The 18,887-nt window shown below is 51.3% G+C and overlaps 2 protein-coding genes across 4 annotated transcripts in view; one reads left to right on the top strand and one right to left on the bottom strand.

Moving 5' to 3' along the window:
• The window catches only part of DRC3 (dynein regulatory complex subunit 3), a 47,005-nt gene extending 45,615 nt beyond the window's left edge, over positions 1 to 1,390 (top strand). For both annotated transcript variants that reach the window (XM_019753761.2, XM_019753762.2), the window contains one exon: positions 94 to 1,390. In XM_019753761.2, coding sequence (XP_019609320.2) covers positions 94 to 207 — 114 coding nt within the window. In that variant the 3' untranslated portion in view covers positions 208 to 1,390. The remainder of the gene's footprint in view (positions 1 to 93) is intronic.
• The window catches only part of ATPAF2 (ATP synthase mitochondrial F1 complex assembly factor 2), a 19,307-nt gene continuing 1,804 nt past the window's right edge, over positions 1,385 to 18,887 (bottom strand). The window contains exons 1-8 of one of the 2 annotated variants that reach the window (XM_019753766.2): positions 18,635 to 18,817; positions 10,389 to 10,433; positions 9,994 to 10,139; positions 8,594 to 8,691; positions 5,744 to 5,824; positions 3,981 to 4,093; positions 3,373 to 3,488; positions 1,385 to 1,715 (exon numbers count right to left, since the gene is read on the bottom strand). In XM_019753766.2, coding sequence (XP_019609325.2) covers positions 1,578 to 1,715; positions 3,373 to 3,488; positions 3,981 to 4,093; positions 5,744 to 5,824; positions 8,594 to 8,691; positions 9,994 to 10,139; positions 10,389 to 10,433; positions 18,635 to 18,767 — 870 coding nt within the window. In that variant the 5' untranslated portion in view covers positions 18,768 to 18,817 and the 3' untranslated portion in view covers positions 1,385 to 1,577. Of the gene's footprint in view, positions 1,716 to 3,372; positions 3,489 to 3,980; positions 4,094 to 5,743; positions 5,825 to 8,593; positions 8,692 to 9,993; positions 10,140 to 10,388; positions 10,434 to 18,634; positions 18,818 to 18,887 lie in introns of those variants that run through there. The other variant, XM_074320641.1, reaches the window with a different exon arrangement.

Here is an 18,887-nt window from a genome sequence, read left to right as displayed (position 1 = left end):
AGAACTCCCTTTCTTTCCCCCAAACTGGACTCAGGGAAAGGTATGAACTGGTTTTCTGACTCGAGGACACTGGGCTTTGGTTTCCCCCCTCAGATTCACAAGGACGAGATCAGCAGGAACCGTCAGCGCGTGAGGGAGATCAATCAATACATCGACCACATGCAGAGCGAGCTGGACAACCTGGAGTACACGGACGTCATCGACTAGGGGCCTTGTGAGAACACGGCCTCGGCCCTGGCAGGGCAGTGCCTCAGAAGACAGTACTGGGGACTGCCCAGCCCACAACACCCAGAACGCCATTCCTCCCCCTCCCGGGAAAAACTTCCAAAGGTAGAGAAAAAGAAAGAACTTGTGTCACGTTCCTCCACTATTTAAATAAATCATCAGAATTCACCTTCGTGTAGGAGCAGGAGAAAAGCCCAGGTGAGCAGCTGGCCCGTCTACTGAGAGCAGCTCCACAGGCTGAGGCCTAATGCCAGCTGTGTGCGCTTCCGGGTGTCCCCGGGGCAGGCGGCAGGCTGTGGGCAGAGGCGGCCAGTGGGACTGAGCCCTTCTCTCCTCTGGGTGTGAGGAACAGCCAGAGCGGCTGCAACACAGCCCTGGGGCCCGGGCTGCCCGCTCAGGCAGAGGCTGCGGCTCCAGGTCCCTGGGCTTGGCTGCAGGGACCCAGCAACCCTACAGAGGTTACGAGCACAGGCTGGGCCTCCCACGCCACCTCTGCCGCCTGAGCGTCATCTGTGCAGTGGGGATGTGACAGTACCTTCCCTGAGCACAGTTGAGGGGTTCAGGGAACACGTGTGGAAAGCGTGCAGAAGCACCTGGCAGTGGCCGGTGCCCCATGAATGGGAGACATGCCGTTTTGTTTTGTTGGGAGAGGTGTGCGAGGCCTGGAAGCTCAGAAAGCCTTTGCTGCCTGCAACCAGACTGCGGCTTCCGTCTCCCTGAGCCCTGGCACCAGGACGCACGCCTGCCTCCCAGGACTAAGCAAGTGGCTGTCGGGAGGATGCTCTGGGTGCCCTGCGTGGGACACGTGCACACACGTTGGGTGGCCTTGCCAGGCCTGCCAGGGATTTTAACCCAGGAGTGACGTATAGTTTCCATTTTCAAGAATAAATCATTTTTTTCTAAAGTAGTAGGAACAACCAGCTTAGACCAAAAAGGACTCACTTTCAAAAGATTGTTTGATTAAAAATCAGGAAACAAAAGCCTCTGGGCTGAGGGTCAACACATAGTTGTCTGTTGGTGACACGATACCTGGGGGCAGGTGACGGAAGCAGATACCAGATCACGCTGTGAGAGGCAAGCTGGTGGACCTTGTGAAACGCAGACACAACAATAGGAATGAAGAAATGCCGAGGCGCAAGTGAAAACAGGGCTCAACACCTTTACAGGGCGGAGAAACATTTAATAAACCAGGGTGAAGAGCAACTCACTCAGACGGCACGTCCCCTCGCGGCCAGGGCAGGGCACCCAGGTGCCCTCAGGCTGACCCCACACTGCGCACAGGGCTGAGCCGGTCCGCAGGCGGGGGCGGTGTCTGTGCAGCCAGGTCCTGCGCTGTGTGGGCGCCGCGGGCCTCACTCCTGCAGCAGCTTGTGCTTGAGCGTGCTGCTCTCGGAGCAGAGGTGGACGAAGAGGGTGCCGGCGGCCGTGCGCGCACGCAGCTCCTGCAGCTCGTAGTCATGGGCCCACTCAACATTGCCCCACTTTTGGATCTGAGGGGGGACAAGAAATGCCGTGGAGTGAGTGGCTAGTCCCCAGCGCCCGCCAGCCAGGGCCTCACACCATCCGTGTGGCTGGGGTGAGGGCCACAGGCTTCGATCTTGCCAAAACATGCCCGACACGCGTGGTGGGGAGGTAGTAGGTAAGAACACGCAGGTGGCCAGAGTAGGCACCCCTGTTCTACAGGATATGCATGGTCTGGAGGGGGGCAGTCCAGGCCCAGGCCCAGTGGGTGCCCACTGCTGGGCAGGCCAGGCACCAAAACCACATGTTTTGTGAGGCCCAATCTGTGCTGTTCCCACATGGCAGCTGTAAAATGTCAGTCCTATGAGCTGCCTCACCAGGTGGGGCTGCAAGTGGCCCGCACATGGGTGGGATTAAAAAAGAAAAAAACCCAACCAAGCCCACACGGTCACTTCATTTCTGACACCGGGGGAGCTCAGCCCCGCCTCTCTGCTCTGCATACGGGGCCAGGCCTCCAGGTTGTCTCTCCAGAGTCTACGAAGTACAGGGACAAAGCCTGGACACACGGTGTGGCCACCCAGATGTCAGAGTCACTCCAATCCGACCCCGCTGACTCTGCCCCAGCCCATCCAGAACTCAGAATGTGGCATGCCACAGAAGCTGTCAGCATTTCTGGGTGGCCCAGCCTCGATCTGGACAACTGTGATAACATCTGGAGAGCATTTTACACTTTCAGAGCGCTCACATACATAATCCAGGTTACTCTCCGTTTTGTGACAGACCAAACCAGAGTTCAGAGAACGACGGCCTGGTCCAGGCCCCGTAGTCAGCAGCAGCGCCCAGACCAGAACCCTGGTTTCCGAGCTCGCTGACTCTCACACCCCCAGCTCAGCCCTCTTTCTATTCAGTCGTTTCTAACATCCAGAGGCGGCCTTGGCAATACAGAAACAGCTTTTCCCAGGCGTTTTTCTGAGCAGATGACCAGCTGGACTAAGGCAGTACTGCCATGACAGAGGGCTTTCATCACGCTAGGGACCAATCTGTAATAGCCATTAACCTTCTGAAGTTGGAGGAATAACAGCAAAAAGGCTGCAAGACCGCCAGAATTCTCAGAATTAAAAAATGCGAATGACAGCGTAGCAAAACCTTAGTAATTCTGAGCCCACTAAAGCAGGATGTGTGTGGAGGCAGCAGCCGCGTGCTCCCCGCCAGCCAGCGGAACTGCTGCGTGAATGTCAGCGTGTGGAGGCGCTGTCTCCTCGAGCACACATGTGGCTCCCACTCCTTTAAGGAGGCCCGCGCTACAGGTATGCCAGGCCCACAATCGCCATCTGTCCATGAACCTGTCTACCCGCAGGGTTGGGGGAAGGACCTGGCCTGGAGTCACAGACCTGGCTCCAAACCCTGTGCCTCCGTTTCCTCCTGTGTAACACGGGGATGACAACAGCCCCACCCGACGCGGCTGTTTAGGAGAGGTGAGGGAAGGGGGGGAGCTGAGTACAACGCTGGGACGCAGCAGCGGCACTTACTGGGATTAGCTGACAACACTCTGACCCTCAGTGTGGCTTCTGTTTGTACACAGAAGTAATAAAGCCCAAGTTTACACAAAAGCAGACAGGCGAGCCCGCGCCCCGCCCCGTCAGTCTGCACCTGAGGCCCTCGCTTTTGGGCGCTGGCGGCCCTCACCTGGTACTCCTCCTCCAGGCGCGACAGCAGCACGGCCTGCTCCACTGTCAGGCGCAGGTCCATCAGGCCCAAGGCCAGCACCATGGACTTGAGCTGGGCCACCACAAACTCAATCCCTGCAGGGACAGAATCCAAGTCAGGACCCAGGGCACCTCCACCCCGAAACAGGGCAGTTGCTAGACCTGCAGCCCTAGAGAGGTACAGAGGCACCAGGCAGGGGAGACCAGTCCCAGGGAACTTCGCTTTTTGGCCAACTCTGTATCCATCCCCATTCTCCGCCCAGAGCACTCTGGTCTTCCTTGGGGGAGACCCCTCCTCTGTTCCTACCTGAGGGGGGCACATGATCCACACCTGGCCAATCAGAGCATTCCACCCCAACCCAGTGACTGGCTCACGGAGGGGCCATGGGACCCCGGCCAGGCCGGTGAGACGTGAACCCCTAAGAAGAGAAAGCGCCTTTCTCCTGGAAGGGTGTGAGCCTCCCTTCCCCTCTGACACAGCACAAGGGTTAGCGTCAGAGCCACCCCTTAGAGCGCTCCTGACTCGGCTTTGGATGTCCATGCCTAACCTGCCCGCCCTCCCAGGCCCGCAGGAAGGGCCATGTGTACCTTGTAGGGCCCACATGTTGTAAGAGGCCAGATGGCTGAAGAGTACCTCCCGAGTCCTGGCTGGGATGCTGGGCCCCATGATGCTGGTGGAGGAGCCGATCTCCACGCCGTACCTGAAAGGAGAAGGCGTTGGTGCGCCCCAGGTGTTCCAGGAGCAAAGCCCTAAGCTGCTGAGCAGGTGTGCGCCCCTTCAGGGCGTGCGGCCAAGGGCTCAGGTCTGAGGATTCTGGGAGCAGCTGCCACTGGGGTCAGTGACCTCCTGACCTAATCATTTCTATCACGAGCAAAGCCAGAGGACTGAGAGACTGCCCTGAATACAGGTGTGGTTAGCGGGCCATGCAAGCAGGGCTTTCACTTATATGAGGCTGCCCGAAACTCTATTTGCCTGGAAGCCCATCAAAAGCATGGGCTACCTGCTTTTTAAACTTTTTAAGAACGATTTTCACATCTGAAATTGTAAAAGATTTCTTTTAAATATTGTTTTCCTTACAATAATATTTACATATGGCCTATGTCATTCAATCACTTTTCAAATATTTATTAAGCCTCTATTATGTACAAGGCGTTGTTTTTGGTCTGGGACATGGGCTGGCTCCAAGAAGGATACGTTTTCAAGAACAATTATAACTATATAAAATACAGGAAAAACATACTGGAGTAAAAGCAATTTTTATAATTTTCTTTCATATATCACTAATTTTTCCCTACTGCTTTAGAAATAGTCACTTAAGTTTCTAATAGTACAAGTGGAACATAGGAAATGGCCAAGTTTTTCTATAAATTATTAAGGACAAGAAAGCTCAACTCTCACAAAAAGCTGACGATTTTATATCACAGTAAAGATCTCCAGGCACCTAAATGACCGTTAGATTTCATCAGACCCCAAAATGACAGTGTAGCCTCCCGGTTCTCAGCACTGCAGCTGTGACATTTTACCTGACCTTTTAATGCACTGGCCGTGCCTTTTACTATAGACCCCAAAGATGCCTGGCGTCAGCAGGCACTCGGGAGACACGTATTATACAAACGGGACAGAGCGACAGTCATCACTTTCGTGAAAAAAGCTATCCCCGAAAGTAATGCACGTAAGCTTACAAAATACTGCGGGGCAGGATAGTCCTGAAGTAGGAGCCCTTCCAAAGTCCCCTTGAATGAAACTGAATTTTGTCACATCAATAGTCTGTTCAGTTCACAAAAAGAGTCTTCCTGCTAAGGAAAAATATTGGGTCTCATCAATTCCTAGACACCTTACATCCACAGGATGTCACCTATAATCTGGTAGGACACTGTCCTGATGGTGTAGACATGTCATACGTGCCATTTGATGACTTGTTTTAATAGTGTAGCAACTGTGACAACGGTCAAGATGGTCATGCCAGGAGGTGAGCATTTCCTGTGTGCCGAGCGGGACGCTAACCATCACCCGCTTACTCTTCACAACACCCTAGGAGGTAGGGATCACGAGCCCCATTCACAGACAAGGACGATCGAGTCACCAGCCCAAGGCCACAGAGCCCATCAGGGCAGAGCTGGGCTCCACCCCTATGCTCGGCGCAATCCGCACTAACAGCAGCTGCTTGGTGCATGGCGGCTGAGACAAATCGGAGGAGCGTATTCCCAAGGTGGCCTTATTCCTGAACACATGGGAGGTGCCCAGTCCCAAGGGTGCTCTGGACTCGGGAAGACCACCGGCTAAGGGCTTCGCTTTCCAGTGTAGCCCCGACCCAACAGCTTGCCCAGCACCGCGGGGCTGCACATCTTACCTCTTCTCGGTCCAGTCTATGATGGGGTCCCATTCGTTCTTTTGAAGTTCCACTAATGTCTGTGGTTCTTCTACCCTGTAGCTAATTCATTGCAAAAATCACCTTCATTAATAAAAAAGTACAATTTCTTCCTTCAGTGACAGAAAAGGGAAAAACACAAAAGGCAACAGCATAAAGCACTTCCCCGCCGCCCCAACCCCACAAGTCTTGCTCCTAAAGCAGTGGTTCTCACAGCGTGGCCTTGCGGCCGGCAGCAGAACATCACCTGGGAACCTGTTTAAGCACAAATCCCCAGGCCCCATCCCACATCTGAGAGCAGAAGCTCTGGGCGGCGGACACGCCCTCCAGGGGATTCTCATGTGAGCTTGAGAACCAGTGTCTTAATTGTCCCCAATTACTTGAGGGGTCATGGCTTGTACCACTATGTTGGTACCATTCTAAACACTAAGACTGTCCCCCCAGAGCCGCACCCACCTTACTGGAGGATGCTGAACGTGAATGCTGAACGTGAATGCTGTACAGAAGCTCAGTCACTACATTCCTACCTACCTGCACCCTGGCCACAGACCAAGTTGCCTGTTTGTACTTCATAAGCCCACCTGTTGCCATGGAGGCCTGATACCACCTGATGCCAGGCTATGCCACTTGTTGTGACTAAGAGACACAGAGAGTCAGCTGAGGGGAGCTTAGCTGCAAGGCCTTATGGGACGGGAACCCAAGTGGGCACTGTGGGAAGCCAGTGTGGTGTGAGCAGAGTGGAGATCACGAGTGTGCAGGACGCGCTGGGCTGCTGCACAGACAAGCGGGCAGGCCCTCCCCGGGGCAGAGGGAGGGCTCTGGCACACTGTCTTCCAGCCCCCATCCCATCCCTGGTGGCCAAACGTCCTTCATTTACGATCAGGTTCCCTGTACAGTTTTTAAGAAAACCCTTTTCACCTGAGCTAGGATGAATGGGTTGCTTTTCCCTGCAATCAAATGGCCCGCAGCACCTATGGGGTGGACTTTCTGACTAGCAACTCAAAATCAGCACCTCTGGCTGCCTCTCCAGAGGCACTTCTGCCCCGCGCCCAGCCCTCCTCGGTGCTGATTGCACACGCCACCTGTGCGATAACTCCGGCGTCCAGAGCACGGGAGCAGCAGACACGGTGCTGCTCAATTTAGCTGTTTCTTCAACTTTCCTGCAACACCACTAACCAATTAGCTAAGAACACAGAGAAGGGAGCTCCTTCTGCCTGATGCCTAAGCTGGGACATCAGTTCTTTTCCTTCAGACTCCAGCTGAAACGCTGGCTGATTCTAGTTCTCAAGGCTGCGGGCACTCAGACTGGGGCGCAGCGTCACCTCTCCGGGGGCACCAGTTGCTGACTGCAGGTCCTGGGACTCGTCAGTCTCCATAATCCCGTGAGTCAATCGTTTATAATAAATATCTTTATATATGTATATATGTATGTGTGTGTGTATATATATACACACACGAGGGGTGATCAAAAACTACGGTCAATATTTAAATTTAAAAAACCTGATTAGAATAAAAGACACATTGCCATTAATCTCCCTCAAAATACTTGCCCTCACTTCGAACACACTTATCCCATCGTTCTTGCCACTTTCTGAAGCAGTTCTGGAAGTCCTCTTTCGTGAGTGTCTTTACTTCATCCTCCATCATGACAACGCTCCGTGTCACACATCCCTTCTAGTACGGCAATTTCTGTCAAATAAAAACATTACCATGTGTCCTCATCCACCTTATTCACCAGACCTGGCACTGTGTGACTTCTGGCTCTTCCCCAAAGTCAAATGACCATGAAAGGTAAATGTTTTGAATCGATTCAGCACATGGAGGCAGCCATGACAGCGCAACTAAAGACACATGACAGAGGACGTCCAGAACTGCTTCAGAAAGTGGCGAGAATGATGGGATAAGTGTGTCTGAAGCAAGGGGGAGTGTTTTGAGGGGGATTAATGACAATGTGTCTTTTACTGAAAAACATTTTTTTTTTTAATTTAACATTCACTGTATTCTTTTTTTTAACTTTATTTATTTTAAGTGTGTTTTTCCAGGACCCATCAGCTCCAAGTCAAGTAGTTGTTTCCATCTAGTTGTGGAGGGCGCAGCTCACAGTGGCCCATGTGGGGACAGAACCGGCAACCCTGGTGTTACGAGCATCATGCTCTAACCAATGGAGCTCACCGGCCGCCCCCACACCATATTTTTTTCTTACACCTCATACATACTTTTTCAGACCTTCAGACCTGGACTGAATGATGCCACCTGCTTTAATTCCCCAGCTTGCAGACAGATCATGGGACTTCCTGGCCTCTAAAATTGCATGAGCCATTTCCTATAATAATTATATACATATATATGCAAACGAATGAATGATATACGACATGAGGGGAAAATTGAGAAGCGGAGGAAGCCAGCTCCTGAATGTCGACACCTGTGTCCACGCTGATGCATAGTCCTACAGACGCCTACCTGAGAACGTGCTGGTAGGCAGAAGTCCAGGGTCAGAGGCCCTGCTGGCGGTTGGCAAGCGACCCCCTTGGTCCTGAAGCCTGCAGAGCCGCCTATTCCACCACGCCACCCTGCCCCAGACCAAGGCACAGCTGCCAGGCCACACAAGAGGAGTGCCCAGTGCTCCGATAGCGTTCCAGCCTGAGGAGCCCTCCCTTCTAGGAATCTGCACAGTAGCTCAGCACCGATGTCAAACAGACTGCTCTCCCCGCCCTGTGAGATAAAGGAAAAGGGCCTGCCTCTTCCTCCACTGATAACTGTCAGGGCAAATGAGGCAAACAGCCCGAGGGACTTGCTCGGCCCGAGGGGAATGCCCATCTGCACGTCAATTACCAGATGGTGTCGGTGTCCAGAAACTTCACAGCCGCCCGGATCAGCTGGTCCTTGTTTCGCTGGGTTGGGTTGTCTAAAGACGTGTTGCACAGTGTGGTCTGAAGCAAAAGGCAGAAAGCCCCCTCACCACCTGCTGGGCCCTAAGGACACCACGTCCAACCCGCAGCAACAGGGAGCAGTGGCCTGCAGCACCCAGCAAGGAGCAGAGCCGAGCCCGCAGCGGCGGCAGCACCTCCACGGAGACCTTATTACAGCCAGGCTCTGTGCCAACAGTGCGCCGTGTGCGCCCGCAGCGTGGGACTCACGGACTCTCACAGTGGCCCCAGGACGAATTGGCTTCCCAAGGTCCCATCCTCTTTACTACCACGCTCTGCTGTGTTTAATTTTGTCCTCACAACAAGCCTTTCTATAGGTGCTATTACACTCATTTCAGAGACGTGGCAACTGAGGCCCAGAGAGCTCAACGTCAGTTAAAAGACACGTAGGCATTACTGGAATTCACATCTGACTGGAAAGCTTACCCGTGGGCTCCCTTAACACCTTAGAAAGCAGGGGAACAAAGCAGCCAAACCAGGAGCAGGATTACTGTCCGGATTTAGGTACTGTGGTTCCGTTACCCTAATGTCATCAGACAGTCAAAGGAGCAGGCCAGCACTGCCGCAGGCTATGAAGGTGTTGAGGAGGCTTCCAGCGTCTGCGTGTCAAGGCCAAGCGCTAACTCCCATGCCTCCTGAGGGCTCTGTCTGCCAGGATCCACGCCAGGGTCATCCCACCCTGACCACCACTCCGTCACCCACCTCACAGATGAGGAACGTGGGGCTGAGAAGGGACAACTTGCCCAAGGTCATTGTACAGAGCCTGGACCCAAAGAATCCAGCTGACCCACTCCCTAGGTTGCCCTAGGAGCTTAGTGCGTCACCCTATGGGAGGGGGCTGGCGCCAAGGCGGGCGGAGTCCTCACCTCACCCCCTGCCCCTTGGGTTCTTGCACTCAACCAACACTCACTGAGTGCCAACTAACTTTCTGCTAGGGGTCGGCTATGTGCTGGGGTCCTGCCCTTCTGTGCTTACAAGGCAGTGAAGGGAACAGACAACGACAAATTGCATAAGTGCTGATGAAACAAAGGAGCAGCTGCCATGATAGGAAACAGACAGCTGGGTAGTCGGGGAAGATGACCTCTGCCCTGAGAGCAGAGAGGACCAGCCATCCAGCAGTGTTCTGAGCAGGGGAACCGTAGGTGACCAGGCCACAGGGGAACGTTTGGCACATTCAGGGAGGCAAGTGTGGCTGGCACCACCCCCACCAAAAGGGCCTTCTCGTTGCCGGGAGAGGAGCCCTGTTTGGGCCGGGAGCCCAAGGAAGCCAGCAGCGGGCACCGGCTGTGGGGCTGAGCTGGTTACCAGGTGCATGGTGTAGAACTTGATGGTGTCCTGCTGGGAGTCCCACTCGGTGGCCACTGCGACGGCCAGGGCCTCGCTGGGGACAGTGAAGAGCTTGGCTTGGGGAGTTTTCAGCTTCCTGTGGTCCAGGTTTATCTCAAAGCCACCTTGAAAGATCAAGTGAAAACCTCTCAGAGACTGTTAAGTGGAATTGACCGATTATTCCTATATTTAGCTATTTGAACTGGTGCAAAGACAACCCCGAGTCCCTTCACGGAGGACTTACAGACACACACCCAACAAAAGCGGGAAGGGCAGTCACACCACTGAACCAGCTGCAGATGAAAAACATTTCTACTCATTCACAGGGAAAAAAAGAAAAAGAAAAAGAGGCAGTCAAAATGTCAGATACTCACCTTCACCCTGCGTAATGCTGACATTCTGATAGAACCTCTTCCTTTCTGTGAGAAAGATTTTTCAAAAAGGCAGTTTAAAATCATGTTGAGACAGCTCAAGAAGCCACAAGACCAGCTGGTATCGTTACAGCTAATGCTGATTGATTGGCTTAATTTTCCTATCACCATTCAAGGTCTGCCCTACTCTATGCAGCATAATCAACGGCTTCCGATTAAAGCGGGGGCGGGGGGGGAGGGTATTCACTCTCCAGGGACGAGGAAGAGGACACACTGGTCAAGCCCCTGCCAGCCCCCAGGCTCAGGGCCAGTCTGATCGCATGACATCACGAACTTGCAGACTGTCTGACCTGAGAGACTTTTCCAGCACCTTCTGCTTTAAGTTCTAAGCATGTTCCCCCCACACTACCCTCACCAGGGCTGCTCCCATGCCAGCACAACGTGCCTGAATCTAAAGATGGTGTCTGAATGTGATAAAGCCAGAGACCCATTTCGGGCGAGTCCGATGCCTCTGAGGAGGCAGGAGTCGGGAAGCCACTGTGAGCGTGCGCCCGCGTGCACGCGTGTGGTGTGCAGGCAGTAAGTAGAGGTCCCAGGTGCCCTACCAATTAATTAACCTAATTAGCCAGCTAGCTTGCGTATTCAAAAGGGACGCCAAACATTTCCTGTAAGAAAGGGGTAAATCTGGTCCTGTTTCCCTCTGAAAATAACTTGAATAAAATCTTAGATGAAAATGTAAACACATTCCCCCTTTTACCCGGGGGGATTAAAAACCAAGAACACCGCATAAGGAATTATGCAGATTCCTTCAACTAATAAAGAGCAAATAGGTCACATTTTGAAAGCAATAAACCATAACCCAGCCCTTACCATCTACGACAAACAAAACCTTCCTTCCTTCCTCCGTGTGTTTGTTCCTTCACATATTCATGAGGTGCTAAAAGCCTTCAGAGTCCCTGACTGAAGTTATTTATTGAAAATAATGATGCAGCATGTGAAGGAAAAGGAGATTCATTAGTATTTAATGCTTTTTAACTTCTTTTAATTTTTTTTTTAAACCAAGCTTTGGCTAGTTTTTTATTAATTCAAATAAACTATGAAAATTAAGAGAACTTGGTTTCTGTGCACAGGGGATGGGAAGGGAGTGATGGAAAGAGAGTATCTGGTCTTACTCCAAACACTGTATTTTTATGTTTTCCACATTATATCAGTTTTTTTCAGAAATCTAATTTGCTACCATGAGTGCTTACCCACAGAGGGCTCAAAATTGCATTTCCATGGTTGCACTTACTGAACTAAGGCCCAAACTGTCTTCCCACAAAAAATATTTGTGCCTAGTATGTGCTGAGTCCTGTTCTAGGTACTCGGGATGAAACAAGCAAAAATCCCTGTCTTTGTAGAGTTTAAATTTTTTGTTCTAAGTGATGAGATGTGGTCACCAAGCTGACGCTACATTATTATGGCAGGACGTACCACCTTCGTCCGCAGTCATCATACTGATCTTCTGACACATTTGACATCAAAATAGGAGGTTTATACCCCCAGCTGTTTTTAAATTTCCCTACTTTACAAGCCGTCCTGGTCACACACAGGTAGCAGGTGAGACACAGGCATCCAGGCTGCGCCCAGGATGTTCTCCAATGCTGGGCTGGACAGCATGTGAAAGCCAATCCAGGCAGGAAGTGGGAAGAGCATTGAGACCTCTGCCTCATGGTTGGGGGGGAGGCGGGATGGGGAAGCAGGGAGGAGTATTTACCCCTCAGCAGAAAATGCCAGTGGAGAGCATTCTAGTACATTGCCCCACACAGCCCTGGGGAAATGGGCCCAAGAGACCTGGGGGCCAAGGAATGGACTCTGACAGCACAGACCGAACCGTCCAAAGCTGCCAGGACGGCAGGGTTTCCCACGAAGGAAGTCATTTTCTGCTTTGCTAGTCAGGCCTTGGCTCCTCTGTCCTGGCCAGACCCACTTCTTTATCTGTTAAGAGGAAGAAAAAACTGGAAGGGAGTGGGATTGATGGAGGGGCAAGGAGGCGGCAATCCAAACTGCTCAAAACAGGAGAGAACCACGCTGCAAGAGACGACAGCTGGGCAAAAGGAGCGCAAAGGCTGCCGGGCCTCCATCGAAGGTGGGCCTGTGTGCGGGTGTTTTAGACAGGTGCTCTCTCGAATGGAGCTGTGACAGGTAGAGGGCAAACTTCCGGCTTGGAAGTTTTGAAACAAACTTCGGTGAGTGCTACTCCTGTTCTAGGAAGCGTGGTGAGTCCCGGTGATACGACTCAGAGTTCAGCCCTCTCCCTGAGGCACTAACTCGAGTGGGGGGACAGACTCTAAACCAGCCAAACAATAAAGTGACTGTGACAGCCAAAGTTATACAAGGGACACTGACGCACATGCAGAATTTCCTCCTGCACTAACAGAAGAGCTCCCAGCAGTCAGATTCCACCTGAGATCTGAGGAAGGGGCAGGAGTTAGCCAATCTGCATTGGCGATTTATTTTTGGAGGGGGTGCGAGTGAAAGAAAGTTTCCAGCAAAACAGCTAGGGCCTCAAGAGAGCAGCGCTTTGGAGAATGAGAAAGACGGTGAGGAAGGTAAGACTGTAGCCATCCAGCAGAGGACGGTTAGAGATGCCCAGAGACGGCGGTGGTGGCCAGATAGGTGGCAGTGAGGAGGGCAGAGGGAGCCAAGCGAGGGACTCGCACAGGCAAACGTGACCTGGAAAATTCATGTGGTGGGAGCCATGCTCCCCAACGACGTCAAAAGACAAAGGTTCTTCACCTGGCCCCTCAAAGGTCGTGGTTCCCATAAGACAAATTATGAGGCCCCTGGGAGCCCGTGAAACTTTCATATTCACCATGAACACAGGGCTAGCCGACAGCATCAGGAAAACACCATCTTTGAAGATGAAAGAAACAGCCTGGCCTTGTAGGGATCACACAGAACTCGTTTCTATTTTGAGTATGAATCACTCCCCTTACAGAACACGTTTCTGTGGCAAAAAACACTCAGTGCCTTTTAAGAGACAATTTTGTGCACTGCGTAGCTACAAAGAAATGGGTATGTAAAGAAGTGTTGACATTACAAAACTGGCCAGAATAAAATAGGCTGTATAAGCAGAGACAACCAAAAAAAACTGCTCATGTAGATACTGAATTGGAAATTACTGTCCACTGGGTCCCTGTTCCTGCGAGGCTGCTCGATCCACACAGAGAAACAGGCTGTTTTCAGTGTCACTTCCCTTACACTGCTCCTCCTGTCCCAGGCTGCGGGGACCAGTGAAGGATCTTTCCACCGCCTCGATTTCCGGGCTGGCCTTTGCTTTGTAAAGACTGAAGCCTCAGAACTACAACTCCCACCGTGCACCACGATCAGAGGAAGGCCCTTCTCAAAGCGGTCTAACACCTTTATCTTTTTAAACAGCGCCATCTGGCGGGCCTTAAGCCCTAAAGCCGAAATTCTCTCTGGGCGCATCTCTCCGTACGTAATCCTCCGGCATCTCTGACCAACATTTTCTTGAATCAAATTTCTTCAGGCCAACTATATAAAGAGCCCTTAAAAATCAAATAAAAAGACAAATAACCCAATCAAAAATGGTCAAAGGACATGAATTGAGATTGCTCCAAAGAAATGTACAAATGTCCAATAAGCACATAAAAACACGCTCAACATCATTCACCATCGGGGAAATGCAAATCAAAACCAGGAGATAACACCTCACATTCATTAGGATGGCTCTAATCAAAAAGACAGATAATAACAAGTGTTGACGAGGATGTGGAGAAATTGGGACCTTCATATACGGCTGGTGGAAATGTAAAATGGTGCAGCCACCTTGGCAAGCAGTGTGGAAGTTCCTCAAAAGGTTAAACAGTTACCATCTGACCCAGACATTCTACTCTTAGCTGTATGAGAAATTAAAACATATGCCTGCATGAAAACTTGAATGTTCATAGCAGCATTATTCAGAATAGTCAAAAGATGAAAACAACCCAAATGTCCATCAACAGATGAAAGGATAAATGAGATTCAGCAATGAAAAGGAACAGAATACCGACACATGCTGCCACTTAGACAAGACTTGAAAACATTCTAAGTGGTGGAAAAAAAGGTCGTTAGAAAAGACCACATTCCATTTGTAGGAAATGTCCAAAATAGGGAAATAGAGACAGAAAGTGAAGCAGTAGTTGCCTAGGGCTGGAGGGGAAGAGGGGACAAAAGGAGGGTGACAACTAAAGGGCACAGGGTTTCTTCTTCTGGGGGTGAAACAATGTTTTCCAATTGACTGTAGTGAGAGTTGCACAACTCCGAATATACTAAAAACCATTTCATTGTACACTTTAAATGAGTGAATAGTAAATGAATTATATCTCAATGAACCTGTTAAGAAATTCTTCAGTCCAAATGTATCTGCCATAGCAATTAATGTAAGTGGACTAAATAACTAAACACACTTTTTCAAATTGCTCTAGCATCTAGAGCAGAGGTTGTCAAATTTTTACTGTCAAGAGCCAAATAGTAAATATTTTAGGCTTTGCAGGCCATTTGGTCTGTTGCAACTAGTCAACTCTGCCATTGTAGTGAAAGCAGCCCTAGACAATATGTAAATGAATGCGTGTGGCTGCGTACCAATAAAACTTATAAAAACAGGTGGCAGACAACAAAAGAACAAGACAAACAAATGAGAAACAAAAACTCATAGACACAGACAATAGTTTAGTGGTTACCAGAGGGTAAGGGGGGTGGGGGGTGGGAGATGAAGGTAAGGGGGATCAAATATATGGTGATGGAAGGAGAACTGACTCTGGGTGGTGAACACACAATGGGATTTATAGATGATGTAATACAGAATTGTACACCTGAAATCTATGTAACTTTACTAACAATTGTCACCACAATAAACTTTAATTGAAAAAAACACAAAACAGGTGGCAGGCTGGATGCCTTATCTACGGAATCTCCCTCAACCAACCACAACCACTCTATGAGGAAGACAGGGCAGGTGATGCCTCTGAGAAGCTAAATGACTTGTCCAAGTGACACCTTGCAAACGGAGTAGACAAGACTTCTAACCTTGATTTCACTGGGTGTTTCCACTCAGTCAGACGTGCTGCCCCTGCAGAGCACCTCCCCTCCAAGCAGCTGGTACAGAGCTGGACCACACAGCCTCACACAGGTCCCGTTGCTGCAATGTCTCCTCCAACAGCCCAGTGGCCCTTTCCTAAACCCCTTCTGTCCTGACAACCTTCAAATGACATGGCCATTCCTAAGAGGCCAAGTTCAATCCACCTGCCAATCGAAGCCTTCATCCAGGCCCCACTTGGATTTAATCTTCCACCACTCCAAAGCCTCAGAAGCTCACAACTGGTAAAGTCTCTGCAGAGCATTCACACGCCAGATTCATGTACCTCTCATTCTGCGCTTCATTCTTTCATTCGGTCATATTTTCTTTCACACTTGATACCTACCATGTGCCCAGTACTTCCAGGAACCTAACCTACTAGGTCAGCAGCAGAAAGGAAAAGGATATGGCAGACGACATGCCACCATAATGGGAAGTAGCATCCACTAACTTAAACTCACCCTCTGCTTTTGCCAACGTAAGTGAACCCCTGAATGAGTCACTTTGCTTATGCTATGCTAGGATGTTGCAAAGGGAAAAACAAAAAACCTCTCATTTTCCTTTATATATTCACACTCTGTGCTCCAGATGTGTGGTGGGTTTTCCCACCAATCAACTCTGCAACACCCACTGGGTGTCCCACAATTCAATTAAATTACAACACTATGCACCTGGAGTTAGCGTCAAATCCCACAGGTTAAGAGCTCAGTCCCATAAGATTGCCCCCCTCCCCTTCAGACTCCAATAGAAAGTCCCGATTGTCACCTGTGCTTCTGACCAACCCAACCAGCTATGAATTGGAGGTTCCCATGATGCCTCTTCAGATTTTATTAATTTGGTAGAGCAGCTCACAGAACTCAGGGAAACATTTCACTTACTAGATTACCAATTTACTATAAAAGGATACAGCTCAGGAACAGCCAGATGGAAGAAATGCACAGGGAAGGTATGTGGGAAGGAGCAAGGAGCTTCCCTGTCCTCTCTGGATACGCCGCTCTCTCAGCAGCTCTACCTGCTCACCAACCCACAAGCTCTCTGGATACGCCGCTCTCTGCGCAGCTCTACCTGCTCACCAACCCACAAGCTCTCTGAAACTGTCAGAACCCGTAGTTCAGGGATTTTAGGGACGCTTCACTAGGTAGGCATACAAGCCATTAGTGATGAAGTCACTGTCATGCAGGGCCTCTGGTCCCGCTCCCAGTACCAGAACGCAGGATATGGCGAGGCCAAAAAGGCACACCCACGGAGCCATAGATAGGGGAGTCATACCACTATAGTCTCGCTGGCGGCTAGGTTGGAGACACAGGGTGGGAGACACAGGAGCCGCAATCTGCTGTCTGCTTCCCTGCCAACCAATGTAGCCACAGCAATTATATTAGTGGCTACGGCAAACCGGTAACAGCTGATGGCCACCCAGTCACGGCAGATGGCCACCTGATTACAGCTGATGGCCATCTAATAACAGAGCCAGCACCTGTCCACGTGAGGCCAAGAGCCTGGAAACTGCTCTCTGGGACTCTGTCCCCACAGTCACTCTTTAGCCCCTCTCCCCTCTGTGGACGTCAGGGGGTAGGTCTGAAAGTTCAACCCTCCAATCACTGGGTTGGTTCCCCTGGCAACCAGTCCCCATCCTTAGGGGTTTTCCAAAAGTCACCTAACTGACACAAACTCAGGTGTGGTTGAGAGAGACTTATTACGAGTAACAAAAGACACTCCTTTCATCTTTATCACTCTGGAGTTATTTGAGGACAAAAGACCAAATATTTTAACAAAAGATTCTCCCACAGCTCTTCTGGCTTTTAAGAGATGTGTGCCAAGAAGAGCACAAAGACCAAATACATATATTTCTTATCATAAATCCCACTTATCGATGTCCCTCCTTCTTTACTGGCTCTTCATGGCCCACCTCCAGGCCCTTCACCTGGCCCTGATGGGTGAAACCTCAGATCCCTGTTGCATCTACCCTCTTCCACATTCGTATAAAATTATAGAACTTAACAGAAGAAACCTCGGAGGCAACCTAGTCCTTCAACTCACACAGGAAAATGAGGCCGAGCGCACACAGAACCTCAGCGGTTCAGCCAGTATCAGACCCGATTCGCACTCCTGCCATGATGCCTGTGGCGTTCTCGGTTTTCTAAAGGAGGCAGTGCTACAGCAGCAACACCCCTCACCCCCGTCCCCTCTGGATGTGTTCTAGCTGCCCAACACTCTGCCTCCTCTATATAGACCTTCTACTCATCTATCAATTCTCAGCTTAAGTGTCCTTTGGAAAAGTCAAGGTCTTTCTAGGCCATGAACAGCCCCAAGATGGGAGTAGGTGCGTCTTTGTACTTCACAGCTCCTTTGTACTTCCCTTCGCACGGCATCACAAGCTACTGTTAACCAGGATATAACCTTCCGCACCTGACAATGAACATCACCCAGGTGGGGACCACGTCTGTGTCCTGAAGACCACCATGCCTCCTGTTCTCAGCACAGAAAAACGAATTGAATGGAAAGAGTTACTACTCTTCGCTCATTTCAGTCACTGCCACTCTTACCCTAAAACCTCGCCCCAGGAGCAATGAAGGAGTCACTACCTTCTGCCCGGCGTCATGAGAGTCAGGAGTGGAAGGATGCACGAGTGTATGGATCAGCTCCCTCACGGAGTGGCAGTGGCTGGGCAGGGCAGGGGGAGGGAGGTGGGGATGCGACTCAATGCCTGGGTCTGCGCCCCTACTGCGCGGGCTCCTAGGACACACAAGGCCGTCGGACGCCCTCCACTAACTTCTGAGTCTGCTCTGTGACCTTGGAGAAGTGCTGATCCAGGACCCGAATTTCCGTCTAAACACGAGGGTGACATCTGCTTTCCTTTTTAAAGAGAAGAAAGCCATAAACTTTGAGACAGGCTATGCGTGCCAAATGTCCATTACTGTCCCGAGCGGTGACGCGGTGTGTGCGATCTGCGCCCTCGGGTTGTCCCTGCCCCGGTCTGGACTTGTTTCCTAATCTGTAACCCGTGGCCTGTGTAACCCGACCAGCCTGAGCCCTGCCTCAGTTACCCCACCTGGCATGGCTGGACCCCTCAGCCCACCGTAGCCCGGCTCGGGCCCTGGCCATCGGGGGTACACGCCCTGGCCTGCCTCACCTGCCGGGGGCGCGTAGTCCCGGGATGGGGACAGGGTGTTTGGCCCCGGCCCCACGGAGGTCGTGGGGCCACCTGGCGACCAGTTCAGGAGACGGCGCCCCCAATGCCGCAGGCGGGGGCAGTTCCTCCACATCGCGCCCGAGGGCCTGGGAGCGCAACGGATGGGAAACCTGAGAGCAGGAAACAGAGCGAAGGGATTTCCCAAGCAGCACGCTCCGGCTGTACGGAAACCTCTCACCGCCTCCCTAGAGCC

Source organism: Rhinolophus sinicus, linkage group LG15 (assembly GCF_036562045.2).
Source record: "Rhinolophus sinicus isolate RSC01 linkage group LG15, ASM3656204v1, whole genome shotgun sequence".
Taxonomy (NCBI): domain Eukaryota; kingdom Metazoa; phylum Chordata; class Mammalia; order Chiroptera; family Rhinolophidae; genus Rhinolophus; species Rhinolophus sinicus.
This window is presented reverse-complemented; position numbering and strand designations above follow the sequence as displayed.